Below are 22,185 nucleotides of genomic sequence, written 5' to 3'. Positions count from 1 at the left end.
TTGTATTTTTTCATTTGCTATACAGCCAGATAATACGACAAATCGCTAACATTAAACACCCAGTCGTTCATAATAGTTGAAGGCGGTATAGTACTATAGTGATAGAGCAAGTGCAGAATCACTCATCTGGAATTGATAGCTTGAAAGCATTTAGCGCGGGGCCCTTCAAAGTGCGGGGCCCAGAACATTTGTAGCTACTTTTGCTACTAGGATAATCCGGCACTGTGCATACCGTGTCAACCCATACGGGTTTACCCCGTATTCTTACACAGGGAAATTGAGTTTTCAGGTCCATACGGCGTATAGCCGTTTCAACATGGTAAGTGTACTAGTGGTGAGTGTAGGAGTGGTGAAGATTGTCTATTTGTGTTTCTCCCTTGTGATGGGATTTTGTAGGATGAACGTTGAGATGTATAAGGGCACGGGGGGGGGGGGGCAATAAGGTCTGAATTGGGCTGTAATAAGGTAGGGTACTGATAAGGGGTTCACAGGTATGCAAATGAAAGCTCAACGAAGCGGCTTATCGTCGTGTGGAATTTTATAGTGGCAGCCAAACACCCTAAACGCGTGTTGATTCCAAAGAGTAGTTGAACCCACCATGAGCGTGACTCCTAAATCACCCAGAATACGCCGCCAGGCGACCCGCATCAGACCGCTCGGACTGGTGTGCTGGGACAGGCAATCGTGCCGCATAAAACATTGCGTTATATGTTGTTGCCGGCTATTCATCCGCAGAGGGCAAGTGTCGCAACAACCGTTGCGTGCCTGCGCGATGCCACAACAGACGCTTCATGCCCGTATGTATACGTTAGACCAGCGGTCGGGAACCTATGGCTCGCGAGCCATATATGGCTCTTCCAGTGACGGCATATGGCTCCCAGACAATTTTGAGTTGAAAAAATGAAAAAAAAATCAGTTTGGAACTGATTTTTAAATACTTGTGATATTGCTTAATAATACTGTGTAATTTTAAAGTAAACAGAAATTAGTTTTGAAGATAAATTTCACGGGTCACGCCTGCATGAAGCTCAACCTCACCACGTATGAACCAGAGGCCATCAGCAAAACCATGCAGCACCAGAAGTCGCATTAAAAGTAAGACATATTTAATTTATTATACGTTAAAAATACTATATGGCTCTCAATGAAATATATTTAGAAATATTTGGCTTTTATGGCTCTCCCAGTCAAAAAGGTTCCCGTATCCTGCGTTAGACCGTACAGTCGAACCTCTTTCGCCACCGTACGTAGCCATCCGTGTCAATCGGAGACCCCAGCGTGTTCCAACTACCGCGCACAGGACGGTCAAAAAAACATTTTCCACGACCCACAACCCGCTTTGGGAGCGCCTCATCCAGCAGTGGATCGGAAAATGGACCGTGTGCAACTACAGACGGTTCGGTATCAAAATCATTCAAGACTGCAGTACAGTAATCAAGAATGCTCGGCACAACTGTAGGCGAGTTATAACAAGCCTCTTTGAGCGATGTGCTGACATTGTCACTTAAGGATTAATCACCACGTACACTAATACCGCCGCTGTGGTGAGATTAACTACTTCGCCTGGTGTACAGGTCGTGGGTTCAACCCTGAAGCCTGCTGCTGTATATATTTAGAGTTTGTCTCTCTCCCCGTGGTCGCGTGGATTCTTCTCCGGGTCTTCCTGGTTTTCCCTCCACATTTAGAATCAATGTCACGCGTTTAGAGTGTTTAGCTGCCATAAATGTCCACGTGATGATAAGCCACTTCGTTGAGCAATCATTTGTGGCCAGGTCGCTTCTGAAAAAGAGCGATAATAGCTCAGTGGGCCTTACCTGGTAACATAAAAAGTTTAATAATACAATGTTTTAGTTTAGTTTACACTTTATAAAAAAATCTGGCCAACTACATTGATAAAGGTGCAGTCATGTAATTGCAGTAACGGTTCTTAAACCTGTGTGCGGACCCCTTTTCAATATTAAACAAACCACCACCACACGCTAAAGGTAGTCATTTGAAATTGCACCCTTCCTTGAGGACGTTATTCTACTGGACGTCTGTGAAAAAAAGAGCTTCATAGCTCATCGGATTTCTCCAGTATAAACATTCAGATTCCTGTATTTTTTTTCCACGAACCCCTCTGTAGTAAGCCTCGTGGGCCACCAGGGGGTCCGCGCACCACAGGTTTGGTGCCCCGCTGTTGTAGAGGGTAACTTGCTCACGCCCTGGCGTAAGAGCATCCACTAGAATCAGGGGTGGGGAACGTCCGGCCCGCAGGCCGTTTAAGGCCCCGCGAAATCATTTGGTGTGGCCCTGCCAAGGCAACCGCAGGTGGGACTCGAAATTCAATAAATCTAGGAGCAAACCTGGAAAAGCAGTTGCGAAGTAGCAACATCATCAATACCAGCTAACATCACACACCTCACCAAAGAGAAGCAGTTCCAGCCATCACATTGGCGGTGAGTTAATGAAATGTTTGACCAAATATAACGCGGCTAATTTTTAAGTTGATAATTTTGTATGGCCCGCGGATGTTATAAATATCCAAATGGCCCTTGGCAGAAAAAAGGTTCCCCACCCCTGCTTGACGAGATGGAGCACCAGAGAGCTCCTCTCGAAAAATGTTTTTCCTGCCTCTGCCATGCTGGCCAAACTTTGGTTTTGGGAAGAGGTGGGAAGGTGCTCACACTTCACCGCACACGTGACCTGCCGCTCGACTAACAGCGTTGACGCTGTTTATTTCACCAGGTCAGGCCCTCTGCAAGCTGGACAGCTCTTTTTCAGAAGCAACCCGGCGATCACGAATGACAGCGCAACGAAGCGGCTTATCATCTTGTGGAAATTTATAGCAGCCCAAATACTCCGAACGCATGTTGATTCTAAATGTGGAGGGAAAAACGGGAGGCCCCGGAGAAAAATCCATAACCACGGGGAGAACATGCACACTCCAAATATACAGGTGTCAGGGTCAGGATTTAACCCACAACCTCCTGTATACCAGGCGAGGTAGTTAACATCTCCTAGCCACCGTGGCACCCATTGTACTGTGCTGCTCGGTGGGCAGACGCGTGGGATTTAAGAAACTTTCGCCATTTTTACGACTTGCCAAGCAGACAGATCAGATCGGTGACTTGATTGCAAGTCCCTTGTACACACCATCACACGACGGCAAAGTCCAGTAAAAATGTATCAAAGTACATTTCAATAAAAGTTTATTTCAACTGCTCCTGAAATGAAAGAACAATGATGATGGTGGGGGGGGGGGGGTGTGATACGATTTTGCAACAAATAACGAGTTCCCACTTTGGCATTTGGCGCCAACAATCCAGCATCGCCTGGCATCTGTTCCGTGAAATGGGATGTTCATTGTTCTGCGACGTGCACAAAAAGAATCGAGGGAAACAGAAAAAAAAAGCGACTGCCCTAATTCTAAATTAACTGGTGGAATGTTTTTTTTCGGGGCACGGAGAGAAAAACGACAACAAATACGACGGTGCTCCTTTTGACGAGGATAAGTTGCAGAAAATGAATCCACGTTATGGGAATAACACGCATTTGTCTTCATTGCATTCTAAATAAACGAGTTAAATCAATTGTCCTGGATTCTTTAGAAGTTGGTAGAACTTTGTACTCATCCTTTCAGATTTCCAAACAATGTTTACTCCTTTACAAAAAGGTCCCCCCCCCCCCCGCCCCAATCAATTTACTCGAGACATCTTTGCCGCTTGTTAAAAAGTTTCACTTATTAGTACAAGTGCTGAAGACAGCACTTGTTCTAATAGAACGCACATTGGCAACCCAGTCAATGCAACCCAGAGTGACTGCTGGCATATCCAGGACATTCTTGTACATGAGACAACCTGGTCTTTTCGACTTCTCACTAGAAAAATAAACTGATATTTCTGGCAGCTTTTATTGGAGTCCGCTAATAGGCCAATGCAATACGACAACTGGATGTGGACTATGCAAATCCCTTTGGATGAGTGAATGTTGTCTATTGGTTTGGCTTACCCGAGTTTTTCCTGCCAGACCCAATAAAAAAAAAATCTGCCACCTCTGCTGTTAAAAGCAACGCAAGATAACAAACTTTAAGAAAATACCTCCATCGGCACATCCTGCCATCATCGGGAAGCACGACCAGTTTAACGAAACTGTTCGTATCAAAATGATTTCCCCGCAAAAATATGAAACGGTGAAGCAGTCCCAGAAATAAAATCCCACTGTCACATTTAGGGTTCACCTCTCGCGCTAAAACCCACGGGGAGGTTCCATCGAGAACCCGTGACCTATCGCACGGTACACGCAACACTCATCGGTCACAAAAAAAAATAACCAAAGACCTGACGCATCCCGAACCACGCGGCCCGAAAGGGCCACTACTTTTTGCGACCGCCTCTCTCCTTGAGGGCCAGGTGAATGACCGACCCGTTGAGCATATTGTAATAGGCCAACGAGTTGGAGTCCTTGATGAAAATACCCTGCAAGACAGAACACACGCACGCGCGCACACACACACACGGTCAACTTGAGGATCACAGCTCTGTTTTTACAAGCACCTCAACGGGTTGTCAATGAGCAGCAACGCCAAGTAAATAGGGGCCATGGTTTATTTAGGTTTAATATTTCACCCGAAGGGCACCTGCTGACATTACACAGCAAACCTCCACCCCCCCCCCCATTGTTTTTTTTAATGAGTAGCCCAACATTTTTTTGTTTAAGGCGCAGGGAACGTACTTTGTGTGGCTCAAGGGGCTGGTCACAGAGCTGGCAGTTATGAGAACCACCTGGACATCTGTACTTTATATAGCTCATCGGATTCCTCCAGTATAGACAAATATTCCGATTTAAATCTAAGTTTCCGCCACCTGTGATGAAGTGTAGAGTTTATTGTCTCAGCCCAGTGAACCAATGACTGCAGAAAAAAAACCCCATCATGTCGGTTTTTCGCTTAATTGGCCTCGGGTTGACTACCATGTGACTTTTATTTCACTGCCGTGTGACTTTTATTTGACTGCCACGTGAAGAACGAACATTCCTCTGGCAAGTGTGTAGGGAAGTATGGCTGCCCTACTGTGGATTCAAAGTACTTTAAGGGAACACCAGAAGCCGCTTTATGATATCACCTTTCCCCGGGCCAATCTCTAACACACTGGGCGATGCACTGCACGGTGTGATGTGGAAAGCAGACTTCAGGACATTTTTGAAGACAAAAAGAATTCAAAAATCACCACCCTTAACCTCATGTAAAAAAAAAAGCACAGCTGTAACATTCCACCAGTGTCAGTGTCCGTTGCATTACCTCAAACTGCAACTTCTGTTTTCCAGCCGGCATGCCCGTGCTCTCATGTATCTTAGCCTTGATGACGGACACCTGGAAGGGGCAGATGAGAAAAACACAACGATCGGTAAAAATCACCCTTTCCCATTCCGAGACGACTGCAAGTTTCAGGGTGGGCGTCTTGTTCGCCGGCGAATCTCAGAACGCGCAAACGGTTTGGCGTTAATTGTATTTAGAGAGGCGTAGCACCGTTAGTTTTAAAGACGTTGTACTCACCGCAGAGAACTGTAGCGACACGACCGCACTCTACGATAGCTGATGCCAAACTGTGCCACGCCCTCCCGCATGGACTTGTGGGAGCCTCGGTACCGATGAAGTTATTTTATTTTTTGTTTCCGGTTCCATACCGATGACATAAACATAGGAACCCAGCAGAGACCCGAGTTCGATTCCCGCTCATGGCCAACACCAGTGACGATTTTCTGACACGGCCCTGGGCCTCCCCAAGGTTGACTCGGCCTCAAATGAGTTCCTGGTACAATGTGCAAACATCGCCACTCCCTTCGTGTGCTGTGCCGGCCGTCATTAACAGACTTCCCCAACAGTCTGTTAATGGCTACACAGGGGATGCTTGTCTGTATGTCCGGCTGAATTGTGACCAACATTTCAGTTTAAGTGTTCAACCAGAGCTATCAATCATCTACTGAATCAGTCTCCACTGTTTATCCCCCTCCTCACCATCCTATAGCTCCACCCCAATGGGCAGTCCTAGTAAGGGGACACATCCACCACCCAGATTATTGCCCAGAAGGCAGAGAGGAAAGCAAGGCGGTGAAACGTGGCGCAGAGGCCATGCTATTTTTTTTTACGATTAAATTTTGCAGCAGTCCCGTGAGTTTATTAATAAACTCTATCATACAAAGAGTAGAGTTTATTAATACTTTACCGAAAGAACCAAAGAGTATGGATTCCTGCAGTCACGAAAGCTTCAAATCAAGATTTCCACCATCCAGTTTGGGCTCCATTTCCAGATCCTCTTTTGGACACCGTACTACGCCAAGTAATTCGCGCCAAGGGTGGATTTTTCTCCGGGTCGTCTGGTTTTTCCCTCCATGTTTAGAATCAACGTGCGTTTAGGGTATTTGGCTGCTATAAACTTCCACGTGATGAGCCACTTCGTTGAGCTATCATTTGTGGCTTCTGACAAAAGAGCAACGCAGCTCAGTGGGGCCTTTCCTGGTAAAATAAAAAAGTTTATAGTTTTTTTTATATATAGGAGCACCGGTGATGGTGGCCTCACCTGGTCGGTAAGCGGGAGGTTGAAACTCAGAGTCTGTCCGTTCAGCTTCCATTCCGACTTGTCCTGCATGTTGGGGACCTGAACCTTGAAGGACACGGCACCCTGCGGCAGAGAGACAACAAAACACATTCAGTGTCGCCGCCTCGAGCGCGCGGATTGGTAATACAGGACACGGACGAGTACGGTGTAAAATAAGTTCAACATACGTACATACAAGCGTGTGAAACAAACTGGCATGTACTGCACTTTACCAGCGCCTTTCGTCACTCTACTGCTGGACGAATGGTTTCCCTTCACTTTGCAGGATGTGAGGGGCTATTTAACCACACTTCACCATGCTGGTCCGTGCAGGTTGGTCGGCGATAGGTGACAACAATGGATTTTGCTGCACTGCCCTCTGCTGCATGCTACGTAGCCTCCCAGCAGCAGCAGCCTATGACAACCACTTTGATACACGCTGGGTCGCCCGTCCAAGCACTATCCACAGGCTCAACTCCCGCATAGCATCTAAGTTCTCGCGCGATCTGACAAAATCGAGCGCGTTCCGGGCGACTCGGTCAGTGGCTACAAGATGACGAGAACCGTTTTGAGCACGGGTGAACTTTGCCTTCGACCGGCAGTAGACGGATCCCAGCTAATGACGACGATGATTACGCGATGCTCAGGTTACGCGTGAGGCAGTCGCCCCCGCCCGACCATCCTCAACACCCACGCACCCGGTGGCGCCGTAGGAACTCCTCCTCGGGAATGAGGTTGTCCTCCGTCTTGAGTTTCTTGGAGGCCGGCTCGTCGTCCTGCTGGGAGGGCGCGTTGTGGTGGGGGAGCATTCGGCCCCCTCCCGGGCCTGACGGGGGGCCCACCTGGGTGGCCACAAACACTGTCCGCGCGCACAAACACACGGTACAGCCAGGACAACAACGACGACGTCGGCGGGTGTGTTTTGAATTGCGAGTGTCTGAGACATTTACATCTTCAACATAACTCACACAAACGTCAGTTGTGTTGAGATGTAAGTGTGATTTATGCACGTGGAAAGTGAGGTGACTGGGTAAGCTTCGATCTCGGGTAGCTCCATAATATAAGCGTCAAAATGCAGTCACTAATCGGCAAATGAAAAAAAGTTATTTAGCATTAACTTGAGCAGGGGTATGGAGTCGAAGGCAGGAATGGCTGAGGCGAGAGAGTTCTAAATTATGGGGGCAGCACTGGGACTGTGGCTGCCGAGATCTTGGGATTCAAAACACGTGCAACCGTAACCCACGATTCGACCAGATTCTTAAATGCGGAGTAAGACAATCTCCGCCCAGTCACCGATTACTGCACAAGACACAGCCACCACCACCGTAGTGGAATAGAATTCTCAGTTAGTACTCAACTGCAATTGCAGAGTGCATTTCTGAATTAAATTAATCGCAGCCTAGGTTCCGGGGGACAGAATGTCCAATTTCACAATATATCTCCAAAAGAGGACGTAGGAGTCGAACCGTGCGTCGAATAAGTGACACGAGAGACACTGATGTAATTATAAAGTGGCTCAGCAGTGAAGCCGGCGGCTCGCAATTGGAAGGTTGCGAGTTGAAATCCTGGTTGGGGGTTGACTCAGCCCACCACCCCTCCGGGGTCAATAAAAAAAAATTGTATCACTTTGTGGGCAAGTCAACAGTGCTTGGACTACGGATCGACTCGTCCCTGCAACAGGAACGAGGAATTTCCAACATGGCTATGCAGGGCTGTACACAAGAGACGAGCATCGCCTGCATGCTCGTTCGAGCAGAAAAATCTAAATCGCTTTCACTTCCGACTTGAAAAACCCACGCACGAACAACAACACAAAATTTCGATTTAAAGCTTTCGTGACTGCATGGATTCATCTTTTTGGTTCTTTCGGTAAAGTCACGTAGAAGGGAAGTAATAAAATAATAAAAATAAAACATAATAAAATAATTCTCACGACGTTTCGGCCACAACGTCTGACGCTGTCTCCCCGACAGACCTGGTCTTCACCTGAGGACGGCTGCTTGCGTTGTGGCCGAAACGTCGTGAGAATTGTATTTTCTTATGTTTTATTTTAATTATTTTATTACTTCCCTTCTACGTGACTTTACCGAAAGAACCAAGAAGAAGAACAACACAAAAGGTAAAGAAAATAACGGCAACGGCGAGGAGAGGAGAGGGAGAGGTGGCGTTACCGGTGGGCACGCCCATGGGCGGGGGCCGCGAGGGCATGCCCGGCGGGGGCATGGGTAGCACGGAGATGCGTGAGGGCCCGGGCAGCATCTGCGGGGGCAGCTGCGTGGTGAGGACAGGCGTGGGCGCCAGGCGAAGCATGGGCGGCATGGGAGGTCGGGGCAGCAGAGGAACCGCCTGCACCACCGTGGTGCGCATCGGCTGCGCTATCTGCACAACGGGAGGCACCGGCACGCACGCGCGTCAGACAAGTCAGGAACCCCCCCCCCCCCCGGGCTCGAGCCCTCACCAAACACAAACCGTATCCCTAACCGTGACGCTCACCCAAACTCTAGCGCCCGACCAAAATGGTGTCCTAATATTAATAATAAATGCAAACACCCAAACTCGAACAACCAACCTGAACCATGTCTTATATAAATTAACGATAATAATAAAACAATATAATTCTAAATTTCGATTTAAAGCTTTCGTGACTGCAGGGATTCATCTTCTTGGTTCTTTCGAAAGAACCAAGAATATAATTCTAGCCCTATCTCTAAACCCCAAAAATGACAAATCTAAACCGTAATGCCAATCCCAATGCTAGACCCTAGACCCCCAACGCAAATCGCAGCCCAGCTCTACAAGCGGAATCAACCCTAGCTTTAATCCTCATATTAAGCAAACCACCCTGCCCCCCCTTAATCTAAGAACGCATTGGCATACATTTGCATACTGTATTGGTGAAGGTTTTGTTAAGCAAACTGTGCTAAGGTTGGAATTTATCATCTGGGTGCCAAAACTCACACCATCATAGCTGGTCAACACACACACACACACACTTTTGATTTCTTGGACCCAGTTCCCAGGACTCGAGAAAAAAAAGGACTCACGGGGTGCAAAATGTTCTTATTGTACGCACACATCAGTGGAGAGGAAAAGAAAAACACCGATTGAATCCTTTTCACAGATTGCTAACGAATTTCACACAAGCACCGCATTCCCCATTCAAATTAACAGCAGCGTCGGAGACTCGTTTAAAACATTTTGCCGCGATCCTCCCTAAAAGTAAAAAGACAAAACATCCGCCTGAACCCGCGACGCACAACGTCAAGGAGCTTTGGGCTGAAGACCTAAACAACTGCAAAAATATAATTCCGCTAAATCAATTCCTCGGGGGAAGCAGTGGCAGCACAGTGGTGTGGCTGACTGCGCCATGAACCCGGTGATCTTGAATTCGATTCAAGGCCACCACTAAAACGCACCCACACTACCTCCTTTCTGAAATCCGTACTAACCGGCGTGACTATTGTTTAACAAAAAAAAGAGACACCCATGTCTACACATTGTGTGTGGAGGCCTTCATCTAGCAGTGGATTGACAAAGAGCTGTAATATAAAGCAAAATGCCCACCACTGACTAATGAACACATGAATGGGACCAACGGTACATTTTCTTTTAGCGAGATCTACTGATGCAATCTGTGTACGAACTCTATATTGTGACCTGTTAATTGAGTGTGTTGTCCCCACTTACACTGCTGGGTGGACATGATGGGGGATAATAAGCTTGATAAGCAAATTTGCCCACTTTAAAAACATCCAATTCTTTCACGTGACTAGACGCATGAATCGCGAGCCTTAAAAAAAAATCTAGATTAAAAAGCGACGAATTAAAACGTCATTAACACCTCCGAATGTTATCTCCTAACCGCACCGCGACCGAAATTAGCGGAATTCTCCCATTTTTTTCCCGATGCGATCGCTTACGCACCAGCGGTGGGCGCGAGCTGGGCAGCATGCTGTTGGACATGGACTGCGAGTTGGAGGTGGCCGAGTTGGAGCGTGGAGGTCCGGGCGGGGGACCCGGCGGCGGGCCGGAGCGACCCGACACCACGGGCTTGGGCCCGATCTTCTCCTTGGCCTCGTCCTCACCCACGAGGCCCTTGGCCTTGTGGATGGCCTCGATCTGCTCCTGCAGGCTGATGTTGGCCTGCGCCGCCTGCTGCGTGCGCGCCATGCTCGCCGTGTGGCCATCCCACGTCACCTGCGGGAGAGGAGTTGGAACACGGTGGCGAGATGTTAAGTACCTTGCATGGTTGTACAGGCGGTCGTGGGTTCGATACCCGACCCCGACGCCTGCTGCTGTATATATTTAGAGTTTGTGTGTCTCTCTCTCCGTGGTCGCGTAGATTTTTCTCCGGGTCCTACTCAGGTATTTCCCTCCACATTTAGACACAAATGCGTTTAAAAGTATTCGGCTGCTATACATTTCCACATAAGCCACTTCATTGGGCTATCATTTGTGGCCAGGTCGCATCTGAAAAAGAGTTAAATAGCTCAATGGGTCTTACCTGGTAAAATAATAAATTTAAATAGTTCAGAGTGTGGTAGTAAGGGAAGCTTAGACGAATGACAGTAGTAGCTTGATTCCGCAAACAGAAATATTTGCTCTTCACCTAGCCTAGGTCATGCGTGTTCACGCCAACACGAAGCAATGCACGCGGAAGGCTAAAGAGGATGTTGCAGACGCTGCAAAGCAGCGCAACGTCAAAAGAACAGATTTGAAGTTTTCGTGACTGCAAGGATCCATACGCTTTGGTTTTTTCAGTAAAGTCACATAGGTAAAAAATAAAATAAATAAAAATGAAAACAACTAAATTAAAACCTAAATGAAAACAACTAAATTTAAACTTTATTTAGTTGTTTTAATTTTAATTTATTTTATACCAACGTGACTTTACCCAAAAAACCAAAGAGCATCAAAACAACAGACCCAAGAAAAAAAGGAGCCGAGTCAAATCAGGGAAGCAGAAGCAACCGTCCAGAAAAGGACTTCGAGGCAGTGACGCACCGAGGCAGCGAGGGAATAAGCAAGAATCGTAACGGTTGCAAAGACCAACGGAACGAGGAACAAAACATTACGGGAGCAGGGTCCAGCAGAGGAGAACGAGCTTGCCCATCCCAACCGACGAGACGAAGCTCTCTCTCTCTCACCTTATCCTCGGGCTTCTGGATCTCCTCTTCCCCAATCTTCTTGCCGATAGCCGTCTCCTCCACACCGAAGATATCGGTACGGCGCTCAGCCAGCTGCTTCAGGCTGCTCTCGATGTCCAGGCCTAGGAGGGCACGTGACAAGTCGTGTCAGTGCCGTACAGTCGACACCGCAGGCTTTGTCCCATCTCGTTTTCCTAATCGGTGCTGTCCCACTGTGAACTTCGCAAGCTTATTTAAGAGTGGCGCACCTTGGCTTACTTAATTTTGAGAGGTTCTACAGAGACATTTTTATAAACAATGCGAACTATAAAGTTTTGCCTCTGTCCAGAGTACTTCTCACAAGCCCTGGATGTGCCACTCAAATGTATAATATTCAACCGGATTGTGGCCGTGAAAAGTGCAATTATATGCAGCCCTCACTTAAAAAAAAAGTTACCCCAACCCTGCTGTAAACTTTACAATTTCAGTCTCTCCGCCAATTAAAAAAAAAACGGAGAAGCAACAACGATGCATGTATGCACGTTGAACTTCTTTCGCACCGCACGTAGCCAACCGTGCTAAATCGGAGGTTCGGGGGGGGGAAGGACTGCAAACACTAAAACACAAAAGGCAGTTCTCAAAGAAGCATGACGACCGGCAGGCGAAGGCAACGCAAGCACCAACGGCGCCACTGACCGTGGGCGTAGACCTCCTCCTGGTTCTGCCGCTCGCGGATGGAACGCTCCTGCTCCTGGATCCAGCGCGGGTCGAGTAGACCGATGCGCATGTGCTCCTGCATCTTGCTGGCGGGGATGCGCTCGCCCGTGATGGGAGAGACGAGGAACTCGTCCTGCGTGGGCGCCGGTGCCGTGGGCCGCACCGCTGCCCGTCGAAGAAACAAACAAGGTTGGTTGGTCGGTCTGGTTCAGAGTCGTGAAAGTTTATATCGGCGATAGCTTTGTTAAAACAAAAACTAAAAAGACGTGGATTTTATACAACCTCCGTGTGTATGTGTGTGATCGCATGTCAAGATGCTAAACAGAAACGGTGAGCGTTGTTGTTTTATAGAGGTATAGTCATAAACAGAAGATAAATAAATAAAAAAGTCTTGAGCCTGGACTTAAACAGGGGCAGGGAGTCAACAGAATGGATTGGCTGGAGGTAGGGAGTTAAGAGATACTAAAAGCGCTGATTTAAATGGGTGAACTACCAACAGACGTCCTTTGCACTATGAGACATCTCCTTTACCAGTGGCAAAATATAGTAATAGGTTTTTACCCTTTCAACTGGTACAAAAACTGACACCTTTATACAAGGCATCATGTTTGCAATAACCACAACACAAGCAGTCAAAATGCAAACAAAAAGAAACAACTCTGATGATGATAATGATATGCACTGTCCTTGAAGTTGATTGGTCCACACCCGAGACAGCTTTTCTTAGAGCCTAGTCTCCATTGGTGTTGGACCAGATGACGCCAAAAGGCGTACAACTCAAAGACAGCGCACTATCAGAGTATTGAGAGCTCGGGGTAAGCATTTTTGCATTTTGACTGCTTGTGTTGTGGTTATTGCAAACATGATGCCTTGTATAAAGGTGTCAGTTTTTGTACCAGTTGAAAGGGTAAAAACCTATTACTAGACGTCCTTTGCTCACACCACAATGGAGAACAACAAAGTGGTGTAGCCGAGGACGAAGGACGCGCACCTTTGGGGTCGTAATCCTTGCGGATGATCACTTGGTCAAGGGCGGGAGGAAGAGGCGGCGGCATTGGCAACTCGGGCAGCGGCGGAGCGGGCATATCATCCTCGTCGTCCGATCCCTAAACGTGCGCACACACCCACACGTGCACAAAGCCCATCAATGTTGATGCACCCTTCAGATTCTCTCGGCTAATTCTGTCAGTAGATCGTCACATCTTGTCAAGGCTCTCAGAGAAGGCACGGCAGTGACTACTTCTAGTGCCTATCATCAGAGCCTCTCGGCGAGATTACACGGTGATCCTTTCACGCTCTGTTAAAGAGAGGGTTTGCCGCACGTCAATCATACAATTCAAATATACAATTACTTTCAATTCATATACAGGACTCTTTTACACCGGTACTGAAATGTTAAAACGATTATGGACTTGCGTTGTTAACCCTGGACGTCACATCGTAACAATTTGTTGGATCGTGACGGGAGTGAATCGCTGCGTCACTATCAAGTGGCGGCCGACTCGGCCGCTATGAATCCCTCCATAAGTATTCCAGGCCACCTTTCCGGCTTTCATTTTTCTTCGTTATCTTTCACTCCGATCAGAGTGACGATCTAAGAGTCATGCCATGAGATGAAAACATTTCAATTTACAAGCTCTTGTAGCAAACTCCCTGTGTCAAAGAATGGCCCCTAGAAACTACATTTGAATTTGCTCTCCAGTGTGTTGTACGAATGGACGTTGAACTTCTTTCGTAGCCAAACGTGCTCATTGGAGGTGCAGGGGAAGGACAACAAACTAAACACATCTAAACAATCGTAATACATTTTAAATTTGAATAGCTCCTAACAGTTCGTGAAAGCCATTTCAATCACATAAAGAATACAACGTTGTTTTATAACGGCATCACTACATAAACGGCATCTCAAAATGCCATTTCATTTGTGACACGCACCGTTGTTGCACGGAGGTGCGGATAAACCGCAGACAAGCGGGAAGGGCGCCCAGAACCGGCACCAACAATTGCCCAAGCTCTGGGGTCCTATATCGGGATGTTTGGCACACTCAAATGTGAATGAACACGTCACTGAGCCACGTCACCTCGTCCATGTCCTGCACTTGGGTGTCCTGGTCCGTGGGCTGAGAGGAGGAGGCACCACCGCGCTGCCTATCGTCCCTGCGCTGCCGATCGTCGCGCTCGGGCTCGCTCTCGCTGCCCTGGTCGTCGTCGTCTTGGCGATTGCCGTCGTCCGAGTCGCCCTCGTGGTCCGACTCCACCTCCATCTCCACCTCCTCGCTCTCCCCGTACTTCTCGTAGCGCTCCTGTGCCAGGATGCGTGCCCCCAGTTCTTCGGGCGTCGTTGGCGGAGGGAGGTTTCCTGCGCGGACACCGGGGGGGGGGGGGGGTGTTGGGGAAGAACCCGATGACGTGTCGTGGACGTCGGCTTTTAACGTTTGAGCAGACTGCGACCACCCACTCAGCAGACACCAGCACCGCTCTTCATCAGTGAGCAGTGGGGTGAGAGTAGGCAGACCCAGGTGAGGTTATCGAACAAGCTCAAGGTGCGACACTCTAACCTGAACTTAATCAGAAATGTACCACTCACCAGTCATCTACTGACCTGGCCCTCGTCACTTACGTGTTTACACAATACAGCAGAATGCAGCACACTGTGGTGGCACTCCTGAAATACACTTTTGAAGTGTTGTTGTTTTTATCCCCTTCTTATTTACGAAATTTTACAAAAACTTGCTCTCTAAAAGTCCAGATCCACAGCATGACCCATATAGCTGCCAACTAAAAACGCACTCGTTTCGTTGCCTCCCTGGAAATCGTTGAGCGAGCGAACGAGAGAGAGAGCGCGAGAGGTGAGGCTGCCTGCCTTGCTCGTTGGGCTGGAAGTCCACGGTCTCCACCACCACGAAGTCGTGCCAGTCCACCTGGGCGTACGCAACCCTCTCCCGCTCGCGCTCCTCTTCCTCCTTCCTCCGCTCGCGCTCCTGGAACTTTGCCCACTCCACGCGGTACTTCACCTGAAACGACAAAAAAACGTCGAGGGCGTTTGTAAATACACAGGCAACCCTCAGATCTCGCTCTTCACGGGACATGCAGGATGTTCTCAGACATTCTGATTTACATCTTTACAGAGCTTTCGAGTATCTAGATAATAATCGGGTTAAAATGTATGTCTGAAAGTTTGTTTCCAGAAGCCTTCCTATGCCACGCCACCATTATCGGTGAATGAGGTGTCATATTAAAGCTTCAGAAAAGATATGATCCATGACCCAATAACTCGGCTAAATCAGCTTATTGGCTATAACACTTAGCCCCTCTATCATGTGCAATAGTCCAGAACCTAATGGGAGCCCTGTTTAAAATACAAAAAAAGATAAGCACGTGGTGTTGGGGAGGATTGTGTGCAAGATTTGGGGGAGCTGTTGAATCTCAAACATGCTTCCCACGTGTAAGTTAGAATAGTTATCGCTGTAAACTGGTTATATGTTTGCATTTAAAAGTTATTTCATTTATATGTCTTCATATCGTCTCGCCTTTAAAGGGATCGTTCCACATTGTGAACGTTTTCAAAAGCGTATGAAGAGTGCACTTTTGTCCATCCCCCTCCAAAAAAAGTGGATTGAAATATTGATGCTTTGCAGAAACATCGTGACACACATTGTGTTTTTGAAAAGTGTAAGTTACGCCGAAAACCACTCCACGCAGGGCATGCTTTGTGTGCTGTTGATGTTTAACGATCCCTAAATGACCAATGGTGTTCAGTATCTCCAAGTCAGATTACCACGTATTATCCAAGTTACCTGATCCAAAATATCCTTGGGGTTTTCAGCTTGCTTCTTAAGTTTTTGCAACAGGCCTTTTGGAGGAATCAGGATCTAATTAAAAAGAAAAGCATAAAGCATCACATGAGGGTTAAAGATAACATCACGACGGTAATATACAATCTTTATTCAGTCCTGTGTTTCAACAGACACTAGTTTTTTTGTTATTTATGCATCCTTTCTTGTTTTTACAATTACAAAGTCAAACAAATATTGAACACACTATAAAAAATTAATACCCTTACGATTTCTAATCGATGTACCCTCGCTGCCCAACATACCTTGTGTAGCGCTCCCCATTTTGGCGGGTCAACCTTAGCATACTGCTGCCCTCTCTCCACCCCATAATGCACCTGAGCTTACTGCTGCCCTCTCTCCACCCCATAATGCACCTGAGCTTACTGCTGCCCTCTCTCCACTCCATAATAAACCTGAGCTTACTGCTGCCCTCTCTCCATGGACACATTAGTTGATTGCTCCTCACTGCCTGACAGGTCCACATTCGTCTACTGCTCCCCTCTCTGCCTGGCCAGCCAACCTTGGTGTACTGCTCCACCAGCTTGGTGAAGTAGTGGAAGAGGCTGTGCTGTGGCCGCAGGAAGTCGAAGGTGTAGTTGCGCTGCTCCTTGGCCATGAGCTGCGTGAGGAAACTGCGCCCATTGCGTGCCACGAACTGCGCCGTCAGCTTCACCACGTCCAGGTCGAAGTACGAGATGGACGGCGCGTCCGCCATGAACTCGAAGTCCGGCGGTGCCTCCTTCGGCACTATGGTCTCCTGCATCACCTGGGCCTGCACCTGCGCTCACACCGAAGAGACATCACAACCACGAGAGTGTATCGTGTGCCGGAATATTGAGGTTCGAGAGGGATCTGTTTGCATGTGGCACGGCAACGTGGCCTAACGGTGGCCGGTGGTGGCTTAAGAAGCTAAATGTCAGACACGCTGAGTCGGCATTGCCGGCTTCGATTTGAAATTCTAGCAACCCTTGATTATAACTGTGGTCAAGTAATTTAACCGCACCGTGTCTCATGACAAGATGCCGACAGAATAGCGGAAATACAATTTGCACAACTGAGAAGATGGGATCAATTACGGGTTTCAGCCACACTTGATACAAATGGGGTCGAGCAGTGGAGAAGCGGCTAAACTGGCGTTATACGTCTCATGACACGATGCCAAGAGTGTAACTGAAATCCACCTGGGAGAGGAAAGCATGTGCCGCCTGATACGTTTGCAGTGGAGACGAGGAAGGTCTAGTCCGGCCTGTATGTATGTTGAACTTCTTTCGCACCGTACTTAGCCAACCGTGCTCATCAGAGGTGCGGGGGAAGGACAACAAACTAAAAGCAGTTCGAAAGAAATTCGTTTTCAATTCAGATTGAAAAGTGCACAGCTCCAGTGGCTTCCTAATATCGTAAGAAAGAGCGTTCCAGACGGCCGCAGAAGCGCATCTGAAAGCGCTCGATGCAGTGACCGTCCTTGTTCGATGCAAGCACCGAGGCCCAGCAGAGTTCCCACTGGCCTTGGAAGCGCGAGCACACCTTCTGTGAGATGAGCAACTGCTGTTGCATGATCTTGGGAACAGCGGCTGACGGCTCCTGCCCACGCCCTTCGCGGAACTCTGTGACCTTGTGGCGGTAGTAGGCATGGTACGGGTCTGTGCTCGTGAGGAAGTTGAACTTGGGGTTGTTGATCTCGTTCTGACGGATGCGAGCTTCGAACTCCGGGCCGTTCCTGAGAGATTGTCAAAAATACATTATAATCAAGTGTCAGCTTTCTCACTTGCCAAAGCTAAGCAGCATCGAGCCGGGTTCGTATTTTGATGGGCGATTGCATTCCACCTGATGACGGACGCTTGTGTTGCACCCGAAAAGTCGTGATTTATTTTCTACCTACGTGACTTTACCGAAAGAACCAAAGAGTATGGATTCCTGCAGTCACGAAAGCTTCAAATCAAGATTGATTGCATGGTATTAACAGATGTTGTAGGTTGCTAACAGATCCTAGCACATTACCTGCTCCTACTGGAAATCTGTGAAAAAGATCTTTATAGCTCATCGGATTCCTCCAGCACAAATACATATTCTGATTCTACTGGTTCAATCTATCTATGCTGAGATTTCCTTCATCCAGCGGTGAGTTAAAGAGATACAATTTCAGCACAGCCTATACGTGTTACCCATCGTCCCTCCCCGAAATTCGTGCCACCACGCCGCCGCGTGCAGGTTAAGCACCTGGCCACGAAGCTCGCGGTCTTGTCCACGATGTTCCGCACCTCCGGCGGCGGGTAAATGATACCCACCGCGGGCTTGGCAGCTTCATCTTTTGCTTCATCTGCGGCCTACACACACACCACACATACACACCACACACACAAATATAACATACATACAACAACACCAGCCATTTGCCCCGAAGTTGGCGGTCACGTCACCACGGTGCCTGTGCCAGGCTAGGTTCACTTTGAGGCTGCGTGAAGTCGTCGAATGCCCGCTGACAGGAGGTCGCGGGACAGACCCAAGTGCCATTCGTTGGCTGACTGAGATGACTGGCAGTTGCACAACACACACACATATATTACATACATACACCCATACACAAACAAGATGGATCAGTGGCAAGTGTGATACGCAGTTAACCCGGCGATCTGATTTTGATTTCCGACCGCGGCCAACATGAGTAGAGAGTTGATGTATGAACAAGGTCTCGGATCTCCCGCCTCACTCTACCACAGCCGCACTGATCAGAGTGCAGAGAGGCATGAAGTACAAGTATGGTCAAACGACTACCCCCCCACCCCATCAATAACAGTGTGTAGAAGGGCTTCAACCAGCAGTAGATTAACACACGGGCTGTAAAACAACGGCGTTTCCCCGTGGGATGCTTCGTATCTCTTTCACCATCAATTGCCAGGGGCGGTAATTCCACATTCCTATGACGGAGACGAGTGAATCCACGCAAAGGGCAATGTTAACAACCATAATATGGTACTCACTGTATCGACCGGAGAGTACGTTAGTGCATATATAACACAGGCGATGTATTGCTAGACGTGATACTTTATCATTTAATTAAAAGTCGGTTTACATTTTAGCTGCACAACACAGCCTTTGAATGTTACTCAACGGAGGCCTAGTAACCTGTATACCCCCGCTAAATCTAGACACTTCAAACGCCGTGGCTAAACTCCCACATCACATTCCCATTGCAGTGACTTTAGCAATCCCACTGACCGCACGAAACAACGTAATTACGACGCAAATTCGCGAATTGCAAATCCTCATTTGACCATCGCCGGTGCTAGGCCCGAGTCGACCAAGAAGCCTGCGACTAGGCCTCATGACGGCAAACCTCGACATTCAACGCAGAGCCGCGCGCGAGAGAGAGAACGGCTCGGACGACGTTTAACTCGTTTCGTTTACTGCTGTTGTTGATGTTGTTAACTAATCGCCGCCCGCCCGCTCGCTCGCCCGAACCCACCTTTGTATCTCCGTGAGCGGGAGAGACGAGTTGCAGCGGCCCGACCGGCATGGCTACGGCGGGCATGGCAGCGTGGGGGGGGGGGTGTCAGGTCAGAGGGGAAAAAACCTTCAGGCTGTCGGCGTCGGGATCTGAATCTGAATGCCGGGGGGTGTGGGGGGGGGAGGGCACTCCTCGACTTACGAACGGGTTGGGTTCCAAAGCGGTGGTGGTGGTTCAAGTTGATTTATTAGGTAGAGCCAGAGGTGTGGACTCGAGTCATGTGACTTGGACTCGAGTCAGACTCGAGTCATGAATTTGATGACTTGCGACTCGACTTGGACTTGCATAACAATGACTTTGTCCCACCTATGAGATGTGGACTCGAGTCATGTGACTTGGACTCGAGTCAGACTCGAGTCATGAATTTGATGACTTGCGACTCGACTTGGACTTGCATAACAATGACTTTGTCCCACCTCTGGGTAGAGCCCTGTGAGCCATTCGGCTCTTGAATCGGGTGCAACAAATAAAAAACTAAAACATGAACAAGAAAACATCTTAAAGTGAATATGTGACTAAGTGCAAACAGAAAATCCAAGAAAAGACAGCAAAATATTGCAGAAAAATCACCGTACACCAACGCTGTGCAAAAATCCCAGTGGGATGCAAGTCAAACAACAACAACAACCACAAGACAACTTAAATTAAAGCCATCAGTCTTACTCCGTACTACAACAAACAAACATGGCTAAATCAATAAACTTTTTGAAATCACCAAAATAAAGCCACGAAAGCAATGAAACAGTGATCATAGGAACTGTCGGAATTTTCACAATAAATGACATAAACAACGTGTACCACCAAAACCCTGCAGCCATAGCTGGCTGCATGAGTCGTGGGGTTGTTATTCGTAAGTCGATTAAAGTGTTCGTGTAAAGCACAACTCCGTGGTGTAGGTGGTTTTTAAATCCTTTATATTAAGTTCGCTTGCTTGCGCGCTTACGACCGTGCAAATCTTTCGGTCGTTTTTTTAACCCACTTCCCGTGATCCAATCGAGCTGACATTTTCCACACAGACTCGTTGTGCGTGACAATTAATGTTCGTGAAAATTGTTTTCCAAAATTTTACACTTTTTAGGACAAAAATATTATATTTTATTACCAATTGCTTAATGGTGCAATGCAATCATCTGACCCATAGGTGGCAGCCATCTCAAGCCAGAGGACGAGAGGACTCTAGCCGCCACGCATATAAAGGATGTATCGTGAAAAACTTTGTTTTTACGGGTTATACTTGTTTGTGGTTGTTGTTTGGGTTAGATCGCGTAAATATAAATGCGTCGTTAAACCCGCCACCTGGCGAAACGTCGTACTCAGATTGTAAATGTTGCAGCTTTGTTCTCCAACACATCAGTGCGCTGTACGAGAAACGAATTGGCACGCTCTGTTTACGTGACACAATTTACTAATTGGCTGTCAGGTAGTGGCGGGTTTAACAACACATTTATATTTACTTGATTTAACCCACAAAAACCCTATATTTTGGATGATATTGGTAGCGAAAACCTACGTGTTAAACTAAAGCTTACCTGTAAACCACCTTATTGCAGACCAATTGAGACCTTATTTGTCACCCCGTGGTGCCCTTGTAAATCTCAACGTTCATCCTACAGAGTCCCATCGCAAGGGAGAAACACAAAAAATAGACAAAACACTTTTTTTACTCAATTTCCATGTACAAGAATACGGGTAAACCGTATATGTGTTGATAGGTATGCGTAAGTCCCAACTTTACTCCTGTCGATTCCAAACACGTTGTTCGGCGTCTACACTGAACACGGGGAATGGCTTTAAACGTTCCTGTAGATGTAGATGCCGCCAGTTCTTCATGTTCTACAGATGTAGATGCCGCCGGTTCTTCACGTTCTGCAGATGTAGATGCCACTGGTTCTTCACGTTCTGCAGATGTAGATGCCACTGGTTCTTCACGTTCTGCAGTTGTAGATGCCGCTGATTCTTCACATTCTACAGATGTAGATGCTACTGGTTCTTCGCGTTCTGCAAATGTAGATGCCACCACCGCCACTACACTCGGTACTTATCTTATGAAGCACTTATATTTAAAGAGCTTTACAAGGGTTATTGGTGATACAATTAGGGTAACTACAAGTGATGTGGTGAATAGGAATGGGGTATGGAGAGGGCGGTTAGTGGATGGGCCAGGGAGAAGAGGGAGGAGCGGAAACTGGACAGGGAGGGTTGCTTGCTTCATATGGAGGGGAAGTTTGTACCCGAGTCGTGGGAATGGGGGGGGGGGTGCAAGATCGGTTCAGATACAATTCTCCACTGATATTATCCATGGACTAAAATTGAACCCTGGTCGCTGGGTGGGTTCGTAAGTGCATTGCGGTAATCAGTGTACCACTGCTCCTCCTTCTTTGGACTTTGAACACATCCATACACACACACGCAGACATGGCAGAAAT

The 22,185-nt window shown here is 47.7% G+C and overlaps 1 protein-coding gene across 1 annotated transcript; it reads right to left on the bottom strand.

Moving 5' to 3' along the window:
* Window positions 1–3,174: 3,174 nt before the first annotated feature.
* On the bottom strand, window positions 3,175–19,793 carry SF3A1 (splicing factor 3a subunit 1). The gene is made up of 16 exons (XM_078857523.1): window positions 19,718–19,793; window positions 18,472–18,578; window positions 17,779–17,971; window positions 16,775–17,032; window positions 16,216–16,290; window positions 15,282–15,432; window positions 14,500–14,777; window positions 13,410–13,524; window positions 12,398–12,583; window positions 11,723–11,844; window positions 10,500–10,772; window positions 8,747–8,954; window positions 7,274–7,434; window positions 6,558–6,659; window positions 5,279–5,350; window positions 3,175–4,457 (listed from the first exon to the last, which is right to left on the bottom strand). The coding sequence occupies exons 1-16, from the start codon at window positions 19,781–19,783 to the stop codon at window positions 4,356–4,358; spliced, it is 2,469 nt and encodes an 822-aa protein (XP_078713649.1). The 5' UTR covers window positions 19,784–19,793; the 3' UTR covers window positions 3,175–4,355.
* Between the last annotated feature and the right edge of the window lie 2,392 nt (window positions 19,794–22,185).

Source organism: Lampetra fluviatilis, chromosome 6 (assembly GCF_964198595.1).
Source record: "Lampetra fluviatilis chromosome 6, kcLamFluv1.1, whole genome shotgun sequence".
In the NCBI taxonomy this organism is placed as follows: domain Eukaryota; kingdom Metazoa; phylum Chordata; class Hyperoartia; order Petromyzontiformes; family Petromyzontidae; genus Lampetra; species Lampetra fluviatilis.
The sequence above is the reverse complement of the archived record's forward strand: the minus strand, read 5'-3'. Positions and strand labels throughout refer to the sequence as shown.